This window comes from Staurois parvus, unplaced genomic scaffold (assembly GCF_062004578.1).
Source record: "Staurois parvus isolate SC_StPar_1 unplaced genomic scaffold, SC_StPar_1.0 ptg003090l, whole genome shotgun sequence".
In the NCBI taxonomy this organism is placed as follows: Eukaryota; Metazoa; Chordata; class Amphibia; order Anura; family Ranidae; genus Staurois; species Staurois parvus.
The window spans coordinates 2582-22370 of NW_028320886.1; the positions used below are offsets into that span (position 1 = coordinate 2582).

The following is a 19789-nucleotide window of genomic DNA, read 5'->3' on the forward strand; positions in this document are numbered from 1 at the left end:
CTTTGCCCAATCACAGCCATCTGTGGGCAGCACAGTGGCTAAATGGTTAGCACATCTGCCTGGCAGTACTAGGGTCATTGGTTTGAATACCAACCACGTCACCTCCTGCCTGGAGTTTCCATGTTCTTCCTGTGCCTGTGTGGGTTTCCTCCAGGTACTCCGGTTTCCTCCCACACTCCAAAGACATGCTGGTAGGTGAATTGGCTCCTATCAAAATTGGCCCTAGTATGTGTATGCAGTGGCATCCCAAAGCAGGTGCAGGGGGTGCGGACCACACCAGGTGACACTTACCGCACGGGGTGACACTGGATCCGCTCCTCGAAAAGGTAAGTTGTAAAGCAAGCCAACGATCCCCGCAGGATGGATCCGATCTGCAGATTGGGGAGCATAATGGATCGGACTCCGATCCATTATACTCAATCCACAGATCCGATCCATTCTGCGGGGATCGTCAGAGGGGGTGTCACCAAGTGTTATCGCACCGAGTGACACCAACCCTAGGGACACCCGTGTATGTGTATGAATGTGAGTTAGGGACCTTAAATTGTACGCCCCTTGAGGGTTAGGGTCTGATGTGAATGTACAATATATATGTAGAGCGCTGTGTAAATTGACGGCGCTATATAAGTACCTGAAATAAAAAAAATAAAAAATAAATCCGTATCATGTGATCAGCTTTGCCCAATCACAGCTAATCACAACAAAAGACTGAATGAATTAGTTTCATTCAGTAACAATGACTGCAAATATCAATGAAATACATCAGTATTAGCAATCATAATGTGTTAAAAAAAAAAAAAAAAAATCCTGATCACTTGCCCAGAGTAGTTCAATGTTACTATGGTAACACTGTATTACTTTGGTCATAGTGTGCTAAAAAATAAAATAGTAAAAAAAAAAGGAAAAAATTTAATAAAAAATAAAAAAAATAATAGAAACATTTGAAAAAAAAATACAAATTCAATTACTATTATTATTTTCAAGTAAACCAATTAATTTACACGTATTTGGATTTTTTTTTTTTAGCAAATAAATGTAGAATATATTTTTACCTAAATTTATGAAGAAATGTTATTTATTTATATAAATTTTATAACAGAAACGAAGAAAAGAGTGTTTTTTTTTCAAAAGTTTCAGGTGTTTTTTGTTTTATTTAGCAAATAATTTTAAAAATACCAGCAAAAGAAAGCTCTATTTGTGTGAAAAAAATGATAAAAATGTCATAGGGGTACAGTGTTGCACGACCGCGCAATTGTCATTCAAAGTGCGAGAGTGCTGAAAGCTGAAAATTGGCCTGGGCAGGAAGGGGGGTATAAGTGCTCGGTATTGAAGTGGTTAAAAAATAATTTTCGGCCTGAAGGTGACACAAAACCTCCAAACGTGATATATTTTCTGAAAGCAGACACCCTAGAGAATAAAATAGTGGTAGTTCCAATTTTTTATGTCACACGATATTACCACAGAGGTCTAGAAAATGCAAAAATTTCAGTAAAGGGCACACTAAAGTGAAATTTAGGGCACACAAAGGCAATAAATTACCCAAATTGTTGGTAGAATATAAAAAGATGAGGCTGTGCCGAGTAAATAGATACCCAACATGCCAAACCTTACATTGGTGTGCGCCCGTGAAATGGCGACAAACTTCAGTACCCCATATTTTCTATAGGCGACGCTTCAAAAGCCCCTACAGGTCATCAGTTTGGTGCTAGAGGTGTGGTGCTCTGGCATGAGCGGAGACATGTAACATGGTTATCGCAATCAATGTTTTCATTCGTAGGAGCCCCCCAATGCATGAGTTTACCTTAATGCGAGCTAATATGAGGGTGGGGGGACCTCAAAAAAATTTTGGGGGTGGGGGGAGGGGTGTTACGCGTTTTGGAGTAACTTGTTTTGTTTTTTTTTTACTTTTCTTTTTAAAATCATATAGGGGGCACAAAGTCCCCTGTGTGATGGTTTTTAGGTGACAGGTTCTCTTTAAGGAGACATGCAGGATCTAAAAGACCCCTAATGTCTCCTCTCCATGTATTCCAATGCAGATCGCATTGCAATACATTCCTTCCCAGCTGTGCTAGCCGGGGAAAGTGACAGCCGTGACCCGGAAGTGACGTCGTTTACTCTCTCTCCCCTACACCCGCCAGCTTCCGCCATGTCAGCCCCGGCCCGAAGATGGGCAAGTGGTGCCCGGAATACATGGGAGAAGCGCGCATGATGGGGGGGCGGGGCTGGCCACTGACCTAGGTCAATCTTCAGCTTTCAGCGCTGTCGCACTTTGAATGACAATTGCGCGGTCACGCAACACTGTATCCATATGAAATATTAATCCTTTTTTGAGACATATAGAGCTTTATTTTGGTGGTATTTAATCACCACTGGGGTTTTTTATTTTTTGACCAAAAAAATCTTTTTTCTTCATTTCTGTTGTGCAAATAAGTATTTTTTTTCTCCTTCACTGATGGGCACTGATGAAACTGCACTGATAAGACTGCACTGATGAAGATGCACTGATGACACTGCATTGATGAGACTGCACTGATGGGCACTGATGAGGATGCACTGATAAGACTGCACTGATGAGGATGCATTGATGACACTGCATTGATGAGACTGTACTGATGGGCACTGATGAGGATGCACTGATAAGACGGCACTGATGAGGATGCACTGATAAGATGGCACTGATGAGGATGCACTGATGACACTGCATTGATGAGACTGCACTGATGAGGATGCACTGATAAGACGGCACTGATGACACTGCATTGATGAGACTGCACTGTTGAGGATGTACTGATAAGCACTGATGAGACTGCACTGATGAGGATGCACTGATAAAACTGCACTGATGGGCACTGACGAGGATGCACTGATGACACTGCATTGATGAGACTGCACTGTTGAGGATGTACTGATGGGCACTGATGAGACTGCACTGTTGAGGATGTACTGATGGGCACTGATGACACTGCATTGATGAGACTGCACTGTTGAGGATGTACTGATGGGCACTGATGACACTGCATTGATGAGACTGCACTGTTGAGGATGTACTGATGGGCACTGATGACACTGCATTGATGAGACTGCACTGTTGAGGATGTACTGATGGACACTGATAAGACTGCACTGATGACACTGCATTGATGAGACTGCACTGTTGAGGATGTATGTATGGGCACTGATAAGATTGCACTGATGAGGATGCACTGATGGGCACTGATGACACTGCATTGATGAGACTGCACTGATGGACACTGATGAGGATGCATTGATGAGACTGCACTGTTGAGGATGTACTGATGGGCACTGATGAGACTGCACTGTTGAGGATGTACTGATGGGCACTGATGAGACTGCACTGTTGAGGATGTACTGATGGGCACTTATGGGGCTGCAATGATCAGTGCCCCAATTAGCAGTGTAGACATTCCCATGAGAATCGCCGGTACTGCTTGTGAGAAGATTGTCGATAACCAGCAAGTCTATTTACATTGTGAGCAGCTGTGATTGGACACTGCTGATTACATGGTAAAGGGCTGCTGTGATTGGCCCTTCACCTCTCTCTGTGATCAGCTGTGTCTGAAGGACATGACATGACCCATCAAAGACAAATTTGTTGAAATTATCCTGATGAAGGGACCACTCTCCCTGATCTAGACTTGGGTCACTCAGATAAATGTCCTGACAACTGTCTACCTCTGGAATGCATATGGCGGGTAGGACTGGCTTGTGTATTTTCGCTTATTACAGAATCTGAGCTGCTGATCCCAAACAGAGTTGATGGGGAGACTGGATTCCCATGTGATCCACTGACCTGTACGAAAATCTGGCCCAACACGAACAGTCCCCCTCAACAAGCCAGTCAGGCTGGCATTCATCATCACAATCTTCCAGCGTGGTGATAGAAAAGTTTTTCCAGACATCAGGAATTGAGCCACCAGTTGTCAGGTGGCTAAACTGAATCACCCTATCCAGGAATCCGAACGTGTCCTACTGGGAGAGAATTCTCTTTTTAGTACTCAGGCATGATGCTGCACATAGGGAACTGCTGAGCAAATGTCCAAGCACTTCACATTGGATATCTCTCAGTGTTAGCAAGGACAGAACCAGCGCCAAAACTTTGGCAAACATGCCAGGAGCTGAAGCCAAGCCGAAGGAAAGCGCCACAAATGGATAGTGGACCTCAAAGAAGTGTTGATGATTGTGGTAAATGGGGACATGAAGGTACACTTCCTTGATGGTGATCGATGCCAGTTAATCCACACCGACTCCATCCTGAACTTTTGTCCCTTCACAAAGATGTTGAGCACCTTCAGGTCCACAATTGGAGGCACCTCCCTCTTTATTCAGAATTCTAACACTATTTGAAATAGAACCCACAGAACCTTTTGAATGAGTGAACTGGGACTATCACAGCTTGAAAGGCAAGTCCCTGAACCCCAGAATGAGGGTCCATCAGATGTTGGAGTGATAGTTGGAGACTGGACTGAAGGAAGTACTCCAAGAGGCAAGCTTGAAACTCTATTCTGTTAACCCAATTAAATCACTTTGCAAATGCAGTTGTCCAAACTGAGGGACAACCATTGATCCACAAAAGGATAGATGTCCCCCTAGCTTGGAAAACACCAGTGGTGGCAAACTGTCATGAAGAGTTGGACTGGCTGGGAAACCTTCAACTGCCAGGCATGTTGGGTGGCAAATCTTCAGTCAACCAACACACCAATGTGTGACGCTCCATAGCTACAAAAAAATATGCTTTTGAGTGAAAAGAGGGCCCAGATTTATGAACAGCCTCCTCTGCTTTCATGACCTGCAGGATGAAGGTGCCCAGTGATCTCATTTAGCAAATCTTGCAAAAGTTGGTCATCCCACACACAGCATGTCAGTCAAGCCTCTTTTGGATTTCTGATCCATCGACCTGCACTTTAGTCATAACAGCTGACAGAAGAACCACAGCCAAGATGGAAAGGCAGGACTGTTGCAAATCTACAGCTGCATCATAAACATATTTAAAGGCCCTGAAGCAGTTGGTCCTTCAACTGAAGCAAAACCAAAACTTGGTGTAAACGTTTAGCCCTGTCAATTTGGGAAACCATTGCTGAGGCCAGCACTGGTCCGAGTAACGTTCTCCAACTATCTGTCCCTTGGGTCCTCAGTGGAGTGAGATTCCTCATTTTGAATGATTGTGGCCTTATTAGGTCTGGAAACTGGACGGTCCACCACTGGTGGGGTGGGATTATTTCTTACCAAAGGCTCTCTCACCATGTTTGACAGTTGGGATGGTGTTCTTGGGGTCATAGGCAGCATTCCTCCTCCTCCAAACACGACGAGTTGAGTTGATGCCAAAGAGCTCGATTTTGGTCTCATCTGACCACAACACTTTCAACCAGTCCTCCTCTGCATCATTCAGATGTTCAGTGGCAGACTTCAGACAGTCCTGGACATGTGCTTTCTTGAGCAGAGGGACCTTGCGGGCACTGCAGGATTTCAGTCCTTGTCGGCGTAGTGTGTTACCAATTGTTTTCTTGGTGACTGTGGTCCCAGCTGCCTGGAGATCATTGACAAGATCCTCACGTGTAGTTCTGGGATGATTCCTCACTGTTCTCATGATCATTGACACACCACGAGGTGAGATCTTGCACGGTGCACCAGACCTAGGGAGACTAACACTTGTTTTGTGTTTCTTCCATTTGTGAATGATTGCACCAACTGTTGTCACCTTCTCTCCAAGCTGCTTGGCCATAGTTTGGTAGCCCAGTCCAGCCTTGTGTAGGTCTACAATCTTGTCCCCGACACCCTTGGACAGCTCTTTGGTCTTTGCCATGGTGGAGAGTTTGGAATCTGATTGTTTGATTGCTCCTGTGGACAGGTGTCTTTTATACAGGTAACACAATGAGATTAGCAGCACTCCCTTTAAGAGACTGCTTCTAATCTCAGCTTGTTACCTGTATGAAAGACACCTGGTAGCCAGAAATCCTGCTGAATGATAGGGGATCAAATCCTTATTTCCCTCATGAACATCAGTTATCATTTGTCAGACGCATTTCTGCTGAATTTTTTTTTGCTATTCTGTCTCTGTGTTACAATACACCGAACATTCGATTCTTAGACCGATCATTTCTTTGTGAGGGGCAAACATTCAAAATCAGCAGGGGATCAAATACTTATTTCCTTCACTGTACAGGCAGAAGGTGTGTCCTTGTTCCTCGGGTGTGCAGTTGCCGGGTGACTAACCATCTGTGCTGGGCCACCAACAAATAACTGGGTGCAGAAGAAAACAGGCCCCCAAGAGAGAGACAATCACCAGTGCTGGCCAACAGAGTTGGCTGTGATCTGTGCAGCGCTGGAGAGCAAAGATTCACAGGCTAATGTGTTGTCCTTGCTGCGCCGAGACCAAAGGACTGCCTACTCCCAATCTTCCTTCCTGCCACGAACAGGACATGTAGTAAGGGCAGAAAACAAAAAACATAGAGGTGGCTGTGGATTCCACCAGCAGGGACCACCTCTAGATTGTTCCTTTGTTTGTAGCTGGTGTCCTTCAGCTGCCGGTGACACTACAACCCATCAGTCAAGATCCTTTCATAGTTACAGTTGTGTTCAAAATAATAGCAGTCAGACATCACTAACCGGATCAATCACTGTTTTTGGTGGAAATGATATTTCTACATGGCAAATAATTTACTAGCAGGTGTAGTAGAGTAATAGAAATCCAACAGACCCAACAGTCAGGACATGCATGCTGCTGATTCTGTGTCATTGAATCACTCATTGAAAGGGGCGTGTTCAAAATAATAGCAGTGTGGAGTTCTATTAGTGACGTCATTCATTCTTTGAAAAACAGGTGGCAATTATTGCCCTTATTTAAGGAAGGCAGCAAATGTTGTACATGCTGGTTACAGTGCATTTCTCTCTGAAATTCTGAGGAAAATGGGTCGTTCCAGACATTGTTCAGAAGAACAGCGTACCTTGATTAAAAAGTTGATTGGAGAGAGGAAAACATATAAAGAAGTGCAGAAAATGATGGCAAATGTTTTAAAATGGCAACCAAAACCTGAAAGACGTGGAAGAAAGTGAAAAACTACCATTGGAATGGATAGAAGGATAGCCAAAATGGGGCGGACTCAGCCAACAATCAGCTCCAGGAAGATGAAAGAAGGTGTGACGTTCCCTGTGAGGACTGTTACAATTAGAAGACGCCTATGTGAAGCCAAGCTATCTGCAAGAAGTCCCCGCAAAGTCCCACTGTTGGGAAAAAGACGTGTGCTGAAGAGGTTACAATTTGCCAAAGAGCACAATGACTGGCCTAAAGAGAAATGGCGCAACATTTTGTGGACTGATGAAAGATTGTTCTTTTTGGGTCTAGTGGGCAGAGACAGTTTGTCAGACGACCCTCAAACACTGAATTCAAGCCACAGTACACTGTGAAGACCGTGAAGCATGGTGGTGCAAGCATCATGATATGGGGATGTTTCTCATACTACGGTGTTGGGCCTATTTATCGCATACCAGGGATCATGGATCAGTTTGAATACATCAGAATACTTGAAGAGGTCATGCTGCCTTATGCTGAAGAGGAAATGCTCTTGAAATGGGTGTTCCAACAAGACAACGACCCCAAACACACCAGTAAACGTGCAACATCTTGGTTCCAGACCAACAAGATGGACGTTATGGAGTGGCCAGCCCAATCCCCGGATCTTCATCCAATAGAAAACTTGTGGGGTGACATCAAAAATGCCGTTTCTGAGGCAAAACCAAGAAATAGAGAAGAACTGTGGAATGTGGTCCAATCATCCTGGGCTGGAATACCTGATCACAGGGGCCAGAAGTTGGGGGACTCCATGCAACACAGATGTACAGCAGTTCTCAGAAACAGTGCGACTACAACCAAATATTCATGAAGTCATTCAAAGGAAAGCAAAATCTTCAAACATTTCTCAGTTTATATAGTGAATGTTTGAGTTTGTAAAGAAGAATACAAACACTGCGATTTTTTTGAACCGTCTAATATTCACTTTTCTTCCATTTTTTTTAGAGGAACAACACAAATTTGATGTATTTTTCTTCATGTTGTGATTTGGAATAGAATGTGTCGTGTTCCCAATGCATTTGTGTGGATGGAAATAAAAGCTATTAGAAGGATTTTCAGCTTTATTCACTTTTTTCAACACGCTGCTATTATTTTGAACACAACTGTACATAGTCTGGCTGAAAAAAAGACAAAAGTCCATCCAGTTTATCCACAGAGAAAAAACAGGTTTTTGACTATACATAGCCTACTTTTTTTTTTTTTTTCTTTTTTTTTCTTTAAGTATGGAGACGACAAAATGTTGCATAAACAAAAAATATGAGGTGCCAAGACAAAAGAACAGAACACATTCTCCTTTATTAAGGTTTACAATTGTAATATTAAACATTGTGAAACAAAAAAAAATAAAAAATAAAAAGGGGAAAAAAAAAAAAAAAAGTTATACTACAACTCCTACTAGGTACAGCATAGTTCTGTTATTGTGCCTGCTTGCAAAACATCCTTCTGCAGAATATTTCCTGCCTCCTGAGCTACATACATGATGGCTTCCCGGTACCGTCACCCCCGGCCCATCTTGGGTGACCTATTAAAAGTAACAGATAATCCATTAAACTTTTAAAAGAGTCCAATCTACGGAACGTAAGATGATCTTCCAGTCGCCTCTGCTGGAACATCTCTACCCCACCGCCACAGAAACTCTGCCTATGTACATCGAAAACTACTTAACTTAAATATTAACCCCTCTGCCCTCCCCCCTCCCCCCCCCCCTACCTGACTATTTTTTTTCCCCCTCTACCACCCTCGCCTTCCCATACAAACCATTTCCCATTTATACGCCCCCACAGAACCTCCCATCCCCTCCCTTACAGAAGCTCCCGGTTATGTCGAATGCTTTTCAGGTAACAGCAAATTAAAAAAAAAAAAAAAGTGCAGATGTGGAAAAACTAGGAGGGAGAAAAAAAAAAACAGGGAGCGAGGAAGGGAAGGGGGAGGGGTAACAAGAGAGTTGTCAGGGAGATGATGGAGCGGTGTGAGGAAGAAGTGGTCCCTTCGGGAATATTCGGAACGGTTAGGTTTTTAATTGTCCCGTTTGTGCACGAATGAGCTGAAAGAGAGAAGGTGGGTTACAAGGCATCCTATGTGCTCACAGAAAACACTCATTTCAGAACATTGACACTTCTACAGACAATAGTCCTACCTGACAACCGAATACGAGCTTCCTTCAATAATCTCCTTCCAAGTTGTGAGTGCTGCCTGTCCGCTGTGATCTCACCGCTCTCTAGTGAATGGATAGGCTGCATTCTCGGTGATGTCACCACTGTCTAGTGAATGGATAGGCTGCCTGTCCGCTGTGATCTCACCGCTCTCTAGTGAATGGATAGGCTGCCTGTCCGCTGTGATGTCATCGCTCTCTAGTGAACGGATAGGCTGCATTCTGTGATGTCACCGCTATCTAGTGAATGGATAGGCTGCATTCTCGGTGATGTCACCGGTCTCTAGTGAATGGATAGGCTGCATTCTCAGTGATGTCACCGCACTCTAGTGAATGGATAGGCTGCATTCTCAGTGATGTCACCTCTCTCTAGTGAATGGATAGGCTGCATTCTCAGTGATGTCACCGCACTCTAGTGAATGGATAGGCTGCCTGTCCGCTGTGATGTCATCGCTCTCTAGTGAACGGATAGGCTGCATTCTGTGATGTCACCGCTCTCTAGTGAATGGATAGGCTGCATTCTCGGTGATGTCACCGGTCTCTAGTGAATGGATAGGCTGCATTCTCGGTGATGTCACCGGTATCTAGTGAATGGATAGGCTGCATTCTCAGTGATGTCACCGCTCTCTAGTGAATGGATAGGCTGCATTCTCGGTGATGTCACCGCTCTCTAGTGAATGGATAGGCTGCCTGTCCGCTGTGATGTCACCTCTCTCTAGTGAATGGATAGGCTGCATTCTCAGTGATGTCACCGCTCTCTAGTGAATGGATAGGCTGCATTCTCAGTGATGTCACCGCTCTCTAGTGAATGGATAGGCAGCATTCTCAGTGATGTCAGCGTCCTCTATGAATGGATAGGCTGCATTGTCAGTGATGTCACCGCTCTCTAGTGAATGGATAGGCTGCCTTCTCAGTGATGTCACCGGTCCCTAGTGAATGGATAGGCTGCATTCTCAGTGATGTCACCGCTCTCTAGTGAATGGATAGGCTGCATTCTCAGTGATGTCACCGCTCTCTAGTGAATGGATAGGCTGCATTCTCAGTGATGTCACCACTCTCTAGTGAATGGATAGGCTGCATTCTCAGTGATGTCACCGCTCTCTAGTGAATGGACAGGCTGCATTCTCAGTGATGTCACCGCTCTCTAGTGAATGGATAGGCTGCATTCTCAGTGATGTCAGCACTCTCTATGAATGGATAGGCTGCATTCTCCGTGATGTCACCGGTCCTTAGTGATTGAATAGGCTGCATTCTCAGTGATATCACTGCTCTCTGGTGAATGGATAGGCTGCATTCTCCGTGATGTCAGCGATCCAGCACTATGCCCATCTGCAGGGGCTCTCTCCTCACACCCTGTAAGCAAGTGGCTTGCAATGGGGCACACAAAGAAGAGGAGCCAAGAGTGGCAGTGGGAGATTTAAGAAAAGGAGGTCTGGGGCCACAGCCGGTAAGTATGGCATGCTTGTTATTTTATTAATGATAACAAATACCTTTACAAACATTTTAAGACAAAGTGCATCCATTTGAACTGACGTAAAGTAACCTCCCCAGCACAGGGGCGAACTGACAACTCATGGGGCCCCCGGGCAATAGGGGATCATGGGGCCCCTGTGTCCTTGCCCAAACTCAAAAAAGCCTATGAAAAAGGTACCAGGGGCATCTCATGGGGCCCCCTACTGACCCCGGGCCCTCGGGCAGTGCCAGAGTTTCCAAATGGTCAGTCCGCCCCTGCCCCCGCCCCTTCCACGAAAGCATACTTACCTGGTGGATCTGACAACCGCAGCCTCCGATTCATGTTTAAATCCAGAGCTGCGAGTCTCGCTGTCCTGGCCCTACCTGTGCATTACAGCCCCATAGACTTCTGCCATCTCTTAGACAAAGGAGGCTGTAATGCGAAGGGGAGGCCAGGAGAGCGATTTGCAGTGTCGGATGTAAACCCCATAGATTGCGGTCCTCAGATCTCAGTCAGAATGGATCTGCGGAGGAGAAGGGTGGGTTACTTTAGGTCAGCGCAAAAGGGGCAAACAGAACAAGTCCACTTCTCCTTTAATGAACATGCTCTGCTCTCCGGACGTGGAGCTGACAGCTCCTGATGAGACTGATTGCTCCGTGATAACAAGGCTCCGTAACCTGATGAAGGGAAGAAGTGTGGTGCCAAGCTCAGCAATCAGATGTGTGATTTGATTTTTTAGCCATAGCCAGAAAATGTAACAGCTGCAATCTGGACGACTGCAATGGCTTTAATAAATGAGCCCAACTGTCTTTTCCGTATGCTGAAGTTACCAAGCAGCTGCTGATGGGAAATGATGGCAAAATCACAGCCCCACCCATTGGCTGCTACTAGGTACTGCAACCATGAAAGACACAGAATTATTTATTATAGGTACTTATATAGCGCCGTCAATTTACACAGCACTATACATACATATTGTACATTCACATCAGTCCCAAGGGAACTGGTTACGAGTTCCAGACTAAGAATAGGAAACACAGATCTGTGGGGAATCTGTTTCTACCGTGCAGCACCTGCAAACCTACCCACAACACACTTACGAGATCTCTGGTACCTGCAGGGGTGGACTGACCATTTGGAAACTCGGGCACTGCCCGAGGGCCCGGGGTCAGTAGGGGCCCCATGAGATGCCCCTGGTACCTTTTTCATAGGCTTTTTTTGAGTTTGGGCAAGGACACAGGGGCCCCATGATCCCCTATTGCCCGGGGGGGCCCCATGAGTTGTCAGTCCGCCCCTGGGTACCTGCAACCTGACCCAACCCAGTCCATAGTTTGCGCATGCAAGCAAACATGAAACCCACTGTGACGGGAGTCACTTTGGGTGGGGGGCCCATGGAACACAGCTCACTTTGGAGGGGTGGGGAGACCCATGTCTCAGCTCCCCATATCCCTATTATGTGTAAGTCACCCTGTGCCTGTTAGGGGTACAGGGTGATCTATCCTAATATTGGGTAGACATGTCTAGGCGGGGTGGGGGTTGTGGATTGTTTAGCGTTATGTGGTTGCATCCCATTGTTCTATTGTGTGTCTTGCTTGGGAGCAAACTATTATGGGATGTATGTGTTTACATGTATTGGCTTGGTGGGGGTCTCCAGCAGCCCTCCCTCCTGATGGGACTGCCTGCTGTGTGAAGTTTGAATACCTGTGTGTCTCTTGTTGCTAAGTGTAGATTGCCATGCCCTGTGTCTTTATGCAGGGAGAGGGATTGTATGGGATGTATGTCTTTGTGTGTATTAGCTTAGTGGGGGGGGGGGGGCAGCAGCCCTCCCCCCTGATGGGACTGTCTGCTGGTGTGAAGTTTGAATACCTGTGTGTCTCTTGTTGCCAAGTGTAGATTGCCCCGCCCTGTGTCTTTAGGCAGGGAGGGGGATTGTATTGGATGTATGTCTTTGTGTGTATTAGCTTAGTGTATGGGATGTATGTTTTTATGTGTATTAGCTTAGTGGAGGGGGGGGGGGGGGGGTGGGTCTCCAGCAGACCTCCCTCCTGATGGGACTGTCTGCTGGTGTGAAGTTTGAATACCTGTGGGTCTCTTGTTACTAAATGTAGATTGCCCCGCCCTGTGTCATTATGCAGGGAGGGGGGATTGCCCCGAGTGTGTAAAAAGCCAGTTCGAGTTTCAAATAAAGAGTTCAATGTTCAGACAAACTGGTGTTGTCTAGTCTTGCATGGTCGGCTGTGGTGTCTGTGGTCGGTGTTCAGACGGGGAAGAGGTATTCTAACGGAAGTACCCAAGCGCAGACTGGGGTCGGTTCCGTTACACCCACCTTTACAGGTGGTATGTAACCACAATGGCTGCTTTTATACTGTGGCGCATCTATGGTCACACTGCGCTCAGACACTGCCACTTTTTCCCAACACAAGACTTTCTCCTGTTGCATAAATACCTCATTTATTCTAGCTTTGTTCTAAACCAGCCCCATTTTTAGGGAATTCATTTGAGAATTTCTCATTTCTGCTCACCTATCACCAGTCGTATCGGCGGGATGGACGGGCTGTGCTGTCTTCAGGTCCTTGGATGGCGAGTCTCTCCTCTGGGGCTGCTCTCCTATATGGCAAGCCCCTTTGACTCCGGTAACGGGAGGTCTCCCTGTGCCATTCTTCATTAAAACCAGCAGCATCATCTAAATACAAGCAAGGAAATAATACAATGAACTCAGAGATCCCTTCCAATTATTAGGCATGACTCTCACTGTGCACATATAGAAGGCACTGGGATCTGGATAATCAAAAATTAGATTCCCTAGAAGTAGTAAGGAAGAAAATAATTGCAATTGAAATTGCAGTTCAATGTTTCTAAATGTAAAATAATGTGTCAAATGTGTCTAGGGAAAAAGAATCCATTGAGAAGGTACAACATTGGGGGTAGAGTGTTGGCCAGCACTACTACAAAGGAAAAGGACTCGGGAGTACTTATTTCAGATGATTGCAAAATGAGAAAACAGTGTGGCCAGACAGTGGGGAAAGTGAACAGAATTCTAGGATGCTCCTTCTTAGAGGGGTTACCAGCCGGAGCAAGGAGGTCCCGATTCCCTAATAAAGATCTTTATATCCCTAGAGGGGTCACCGGTGGGAGGAAGGAGGTCCTGATTCCCTAATAAAGATCTTTATATCACTAGAGGGGTCTCCAGTGGGTAGAAGGAAGTCCTAATCCCTCTATATAGATCTTTATATCACCAGAGGGGTCACCGGCAGGAGGTCCTGATTCCTCTATATAGATCTTTATATCACTAGAGGGGTCACCGGCAGGAGGAAGGAGGTCCTGATTCCTCTATATAGATCTTTATATCACTAGAGGGGTCACCGGCAGGAGGAAGGAGGTCCAGATTCCTCTATATAGATCTTTATATCACTAGAGGGGTCACCGGCAGGAGGAAGGAGGTCCCGATTCCTCTGAATAGATCTTTATATCACTAGTGGGGAAACCGGCGGGAGGAAGGAGGTCCCGATTCCCCTATATAGATCTTAAAATCACTAGAGGGGTCACCGGCAAGAGGAAGGAGGTCCTGATTCCTTAATATAGATCTTTATATCACTAGAGGGGTCACCGGCAGGAGGAAGGAGGTCCTGATTCCTTAATATAGATCTTTATATCACTAGAGGGGTCACCGGCAGGAGGAAGGAGGTCCCGATTCCTCTATATAGATCTTTATATCACTAGAAGGGTCACCGGCAGGAGGAAGGAGGTCCTGATTCCTCTACATAGATCATTATATCACTAGAGGGGTCACTGGCGGGAGGAAGGAGGTCCCGATTCCTCTATATAGATCTTTATATCACTAGAAGGGTCACCGGCAGGAGGAAGGAGGTCCTGATTCCTCTATATAGATCTTTATATCACTAGAGGGGTCACCGGCAGGAGGAAGGAGGTCCTGATTCCTCTATATAGATCTTTATATCACTAGAGGGGTCACCGGCAGGAGGAAGGAGGTCCTGATTCCTCTACATAGATCATTATATCACTAGAGGGGTCACCGGCGGGAGGAAGGAGGTCCCGATTCCCCTATATAGATCTTAAAATCACTAGAGGGGTCACCGGCAAGAGGAAGGAGGTCCTGATTCCTTAATATAGATCTTTATATCACTAGAGGGGTCACCGGCGGGAGGAAGGAGGTCCCGATTCCTCTATATAGATCTTTATATCACTAGAGGGGTCACCGGCGGGAGGAAGGAGGTCCCGATTCCCCTATATAGATCTTTATATCACTAGAGGGGTCACCGGCAGGAGGAAGGAGGTCCCGATTCCTCTATATAGATCTTTATATCACTAGAGGGGTCACCGGCAGGAGGAAGGAGGTCCCGATTCCTCTATATAGATCTTTATATCACTAGAGGGGTCACCGGCAGGAGGAAGGAGGTCCCGATTCCTCTATATAGATCTTTATATCACTAGAGGGGTCACCGGCAGGAGGAAGGAGGTCCCGATTCCTCTATATAGATCCTATCACTAGAGGGATCACCGGCAGGAGGAAGGAGGTCCTGATTCCTCTATATAGATCTTTATATCACTAGAGGGGTCACCGGCAGGAGGAAGGAGGTCCTGATTCCTCTATATTATTATTATACAGTATTTATATAGCGCCAAAGGGTTTGCTCAGCGCTGTACATTAGAATGAGGGACAAGACATGAGACAATACAGTAGCAAAACAATACACAATACATGAGGGGTTAGAGGGCCCTGCCCTTTCGAGCTTACAGACTAGGAGGGAGGGGATAGTGGTACAGGAGGAAGTGGCTGTGGGGGATGGAATGGAGTGAGGAGTGGAGAGGATCGGCTGTTAGGCGAGGGCGGGGTAGGCTTCCCTGAAGAAATGCATTTTCAGGGTGCGCCTAAAGGTGAGGAGGGTAGGTGACAGTCTGATGGATCGGGGTAGAGAGTTCCAGAGGATGGGGGAAGTCCTGGAGAAGTCCTGCAGTCGGGCGTGGGAGGTGGAGACTAGGGAGCTAGAGAGTAGGAGGTCTTGCAAGGAGCGAAGATTACGGGTTGGGTGGTATTTGGGTATCAGGTCGGTGAGGTAGCCTGGGGCAGCGCCATGAATGGCCTTGTATGTCTGTGTTAGTAGTTTGACTTTGATGCGTTGGGCAATTGGGAGCCAGTGGAGGGAATGATAGAGGGGGGTGGCAGAAGTGGATCGCTTGGTAAGGTGGATGAGTCTGGCCGCTGAGTTCAGGATAGACTGGAGCAAGGATAGTTTGTTTTGGGGTAGGCCGGTGAGAAGGGTCCAGGCGTGAGATAATAAGGGAGTGAAAAAGTTGTTTATATAGATCTTTATATCACTAGAGGGGTCACCAGCAGGAGGAAGGAGGTCCCGATTCCCCTATATGGATCTTTATATCACTAGAGGGATCACCGGCGGGAGGAAGGAGGTCCCGATCCCTCTATATAGATCTTTATATCACTAGAGGGGTCACCGGCAGGAGGAAGGAGGTCCCGATCCCTCTATATAGATCTTTATATCACTAGAGGGGTCACCGGCAGGAGGAAGGAGGTCCCGATCCCTCTATATAGATCTTTATATCACTAGAGGGGTCACCGGCAGGAGGAAGGAGGTCCCGATTCCTCTATATAGATCTTTATATCACTAGAGGGGTCACCAGCAGGAGGAAGGAGGTCCTGATTCCTCCATATAGATCTTTATATCACTAGAGGGGTCACCGGCAGGAGGAAGGAGGTCCCGATTCCTCCATATAGATCTTTATATCACTAGAGGGGTCACCGGCAGGAGGAAGGAGGTCCCGATTCCTCCATATAGATCTTTATATCACTAGAGGGGTCACTGGCAGGAGGAAGGAGGTCCCGATCCTTCTATATAGATTTTTAGTTAGACCTCATTTGAATACTGTGTCCAGCTCTGAAGATCTCACTTACAAAAAGATATTGATGAGATATAACGAGTCCAGAGACGGGAAACAAAAATGGTGGAAGGTCTGGGGGGGGGGGGGGGGGTGAATAAAACATATCAAGAGCGACTTTAGGAACGTAACATGTCCAGTCTGGAGGAAAGAAGAGAAAGGGGAGACATGATGGACACCTCTAAATCCATCAAGGGGGTGAATAAGGTTCAGGAGGGCGGGATTTTCAACATGAAACCAAAATCAAGAACACGGGGACATGACTGGAAACTAACTGGAGGGAAGTTCAAAACTAATCTCAGAAAATACGACTTTACTGAAGGAGTAGTTGATGCTTGGAATAGACTTCCAGCAGAGGCAGTGAGCCAGTCAACAGTAAATGGCTTCGTACATGAATGGGACAAATACAGATCTATATAAAAAAAAAAAAGTTAATAACAAACCCAAAAAGAACAAAACAAAAACAAGAAAAAACTGGCAGACTCGAAGGACCACTCGGTCTCTTTCTGCTGTCACTGTTCTATGTAATGAAGGAAGGGAGGCAGACACCTTGTGGTGGATGGTAAAGCACTGCCTCCCTGGAACCCCACTTCATGTGCTGCATGAGGAAGGAGAGAAGGCGTGCATAAACATTTAGGGTACATTCAGACCTCCAATGCAGAGCCGCTGGCATGTGTGTGTGCATCCACATCGAAGCTGTGTGCATACGCACTGCCGGCACAGAAACAAATGCATATCAAATTTTGAAATGAAGGCAGTAGCAGGTGCACAGATCCAAAACGCAGAGTCTCTGCATTCCGATCTTTGACATGCGCATGTGTCCGTGCCAGAACTACCTGCACATGCACTCCCCACGGGCCGCCCCAAGCCTCCACTCCCCACGGGCCGCCCCAAGCCTCCACTCCCCACGGGCCGCCCCAAGCCTCCACTCCCCACGGGCCGCCCCAAGCCTCCACTCCCCACGGGCCGCCCCAAGCCTCCACTCCCCACGGGCCGCCCCAAGCCTCCACTCCCCACGGGCCGCCCCAAGCCTCCACTCCCCACGGGCCGCCCCAAGCCTCCACTCCCCACGGGCCGCCCCAAGCGTCCACTCCCCACGGGCCGCCCCAAGCGCCCACTCCCCACGGGCCGCCCCAAGCGCCCACTCCCCACGGGCCGCCCCAAGCGCCCACTCCCCACGGGCCGCCCCAAGCGCCCACTCCCCACGGGCCGCCCCAAGCGCCCACTCCCCACGGGCCGCCCCAAGCGCCCACTCCCCACGGGCCGCCCCAAGCGCCCACTCCCCACGGGCCGCCCCAAGCGCCCACTCCCCACGGGCCGCCCCAAGCGCCCACTCCCCACGGGCCGCCCCAAGCGCCCACTCCCCACGGGCCGCCCCAAGCGCCCACTCCCCACGGGCCGCCCCAAGCGCCCACTCCCCACGGGCCGCCCCAAGCGCCCACTCCCCACGGGCCGCCCCAAGCGCCCACTCCCCACGGGCCGCCCCAAGCGTCCACTCCCCACGGGCCGCCCCAAGCGTCCACTCCCCACGGGCCGCCCCAAGCGTCCACTCCCCACGGGCCGCCCCAAGCGTCCACTCCCCACGGGCCGCCCCAAGCGTCCACTCCCCACGGGCCGCCCCAAGCGTCCACTCCCCACGGGCCGCCCCAAGCGTCCACTCCCCACGGGCCGCCCCAAGCGTCCACTCCCCACGGGCCGCCCCAAGCGTCCACTCCCCACGGGCCGCCCCAAGCGTCCACTCCCCACGGGCCGCCCAAGCGTCCACTTCCATGGCCTGCCTGCATACAGCTCCGAGGTGGATGCACACACGTCTGCCAGCGGCTCTGCAGGAAGGACGTCACTAATCAGCCATCTGAACGAGCCCTTGGAAGGACTGCCATAGGTGCTTGCTTTGACATACCTACCTTTGTATACCTCAGAACCTTTTCTGTGCTGACAAAACATAACTATGTCTGAGCTGCTGCTATAAAACAGGATAAAAACCTTCTTAGCTAATATATAGTGCAAATATTTCAGCGCGGCCAAAGCCCAAAATATTACAATGACTATTAAAAAAAAATGTAAAAAATATCTATCCTACTGTGCACAAAATCAAACTGCGCAACATAAAATGGGTAATACAGATCAGTAATGCAGTCACTGTAATATCAAATAACGTGTTTTTCAATCACGAAGAACCAGATTTACAGAAATAACTTCAAGAGTTACAGCGGAGTTCCACTCACCTGTGAAAAAATAAAAGTCAGCAGCTACAAAAACTGGAGCTGCTGACTTTTAAAAAACAGCCACTTACCTGTCCCTTGGCCCCACGATGTCCTCCCTGAAGCCCGTTTCACCGGCCGTCCTGTATTCCAGAAGGCCGGCATCTTCAGTGTGGGCACCCGGCTGTGATAGCTTGCGGCTTCAGAGCCGGGTGCCCACTGCGCATGTGCGAGAAGTGCTGCGCTTCATGAATGGTCCTGTAGTCTTCTGGGACCTGTCACGTGTCCCAAAAGACTACAGGGAGGGAGGACACCTTCTGCTTCCAATCACCTAGGCGATCCGACCGGAAGTGGGAGCGGGTACCTGTCAAATTCGGTTACCCACTCCCCCCAAAAGGTGCCAATCCTTAATGGGGAGTGGGGGAGCAGTCCTTAAAGCGGACCTTCCCCTTTTGGGTGGAGCTCCGCTTTAAAGTGGAAATTCAATCAAATCCTATCTAAGCCTAAACCTGCTCCTGCCCCCATTCTATACCAAATTCTATCTACCCTATGAAAGGAAGGATGTCTATACTTACCTATTCTAACAGCGCTCCAGTCTGGTCACATGATCGGCCTTCAGTGTAGAGGAGGGACAGCTGACAACGGATGTTCCAAAGTAATGCCGGCCATACATGGGTCAAATTTGACCGATTTTTTTGTCCGAAAAGAATAATCGGTCTATTTTTGCAGTGTTAGTGGGGTCAATGGCACTGGCCGATTTTCATGGTTCCTCCCCTTTTCGATGATCAGGCATGTTGGAAAATTCGTGAAAAGCGACCGATTTTCAACTCAATGATGGTCAAATCGTACGATCGTTTTTCCGAAAAGAATATGCGCGTGAGCCGTGACCTGGAAGGAACAGAAGTTTCGCCTGTTATATGGGGTGAACTTTATGACTCGGTCGGCCGATTTTCGAAATCACTGATGACGCCATTGGATTACCG

General features: G+C 47.7%; 1 protein-coding gene across 1 annotated transcript in view; it reads right to left on the bottom strand.

Annotated features, from left to right (window-relative positions):
* Positions 1-8364: 8364 nt before the first annotated feature.
* LOC149428614 (myeloid leukemia factor 2-like) overlaps positions 8365-19789 on the bottom strand; it is a 32852-nt gene continuing 21427 nt past the window's right edge. Inside the window, exons 5-6 of the mRNA XM_089667199.1 lie at positions 13215-13375; positions 8365-9131 (exon numbers count right to left, since the gene is read on the bottom strand). Coding sequence (XP_089523325.1) covers positions 13218-13375 — 158 coding nt within the window. The 3' untranslated portion in view covers positions 8365-9131; positions 13215-13217. The remainder of the gene's footprint in view (positions 9132-13214; positions 13376-19789) is intronic.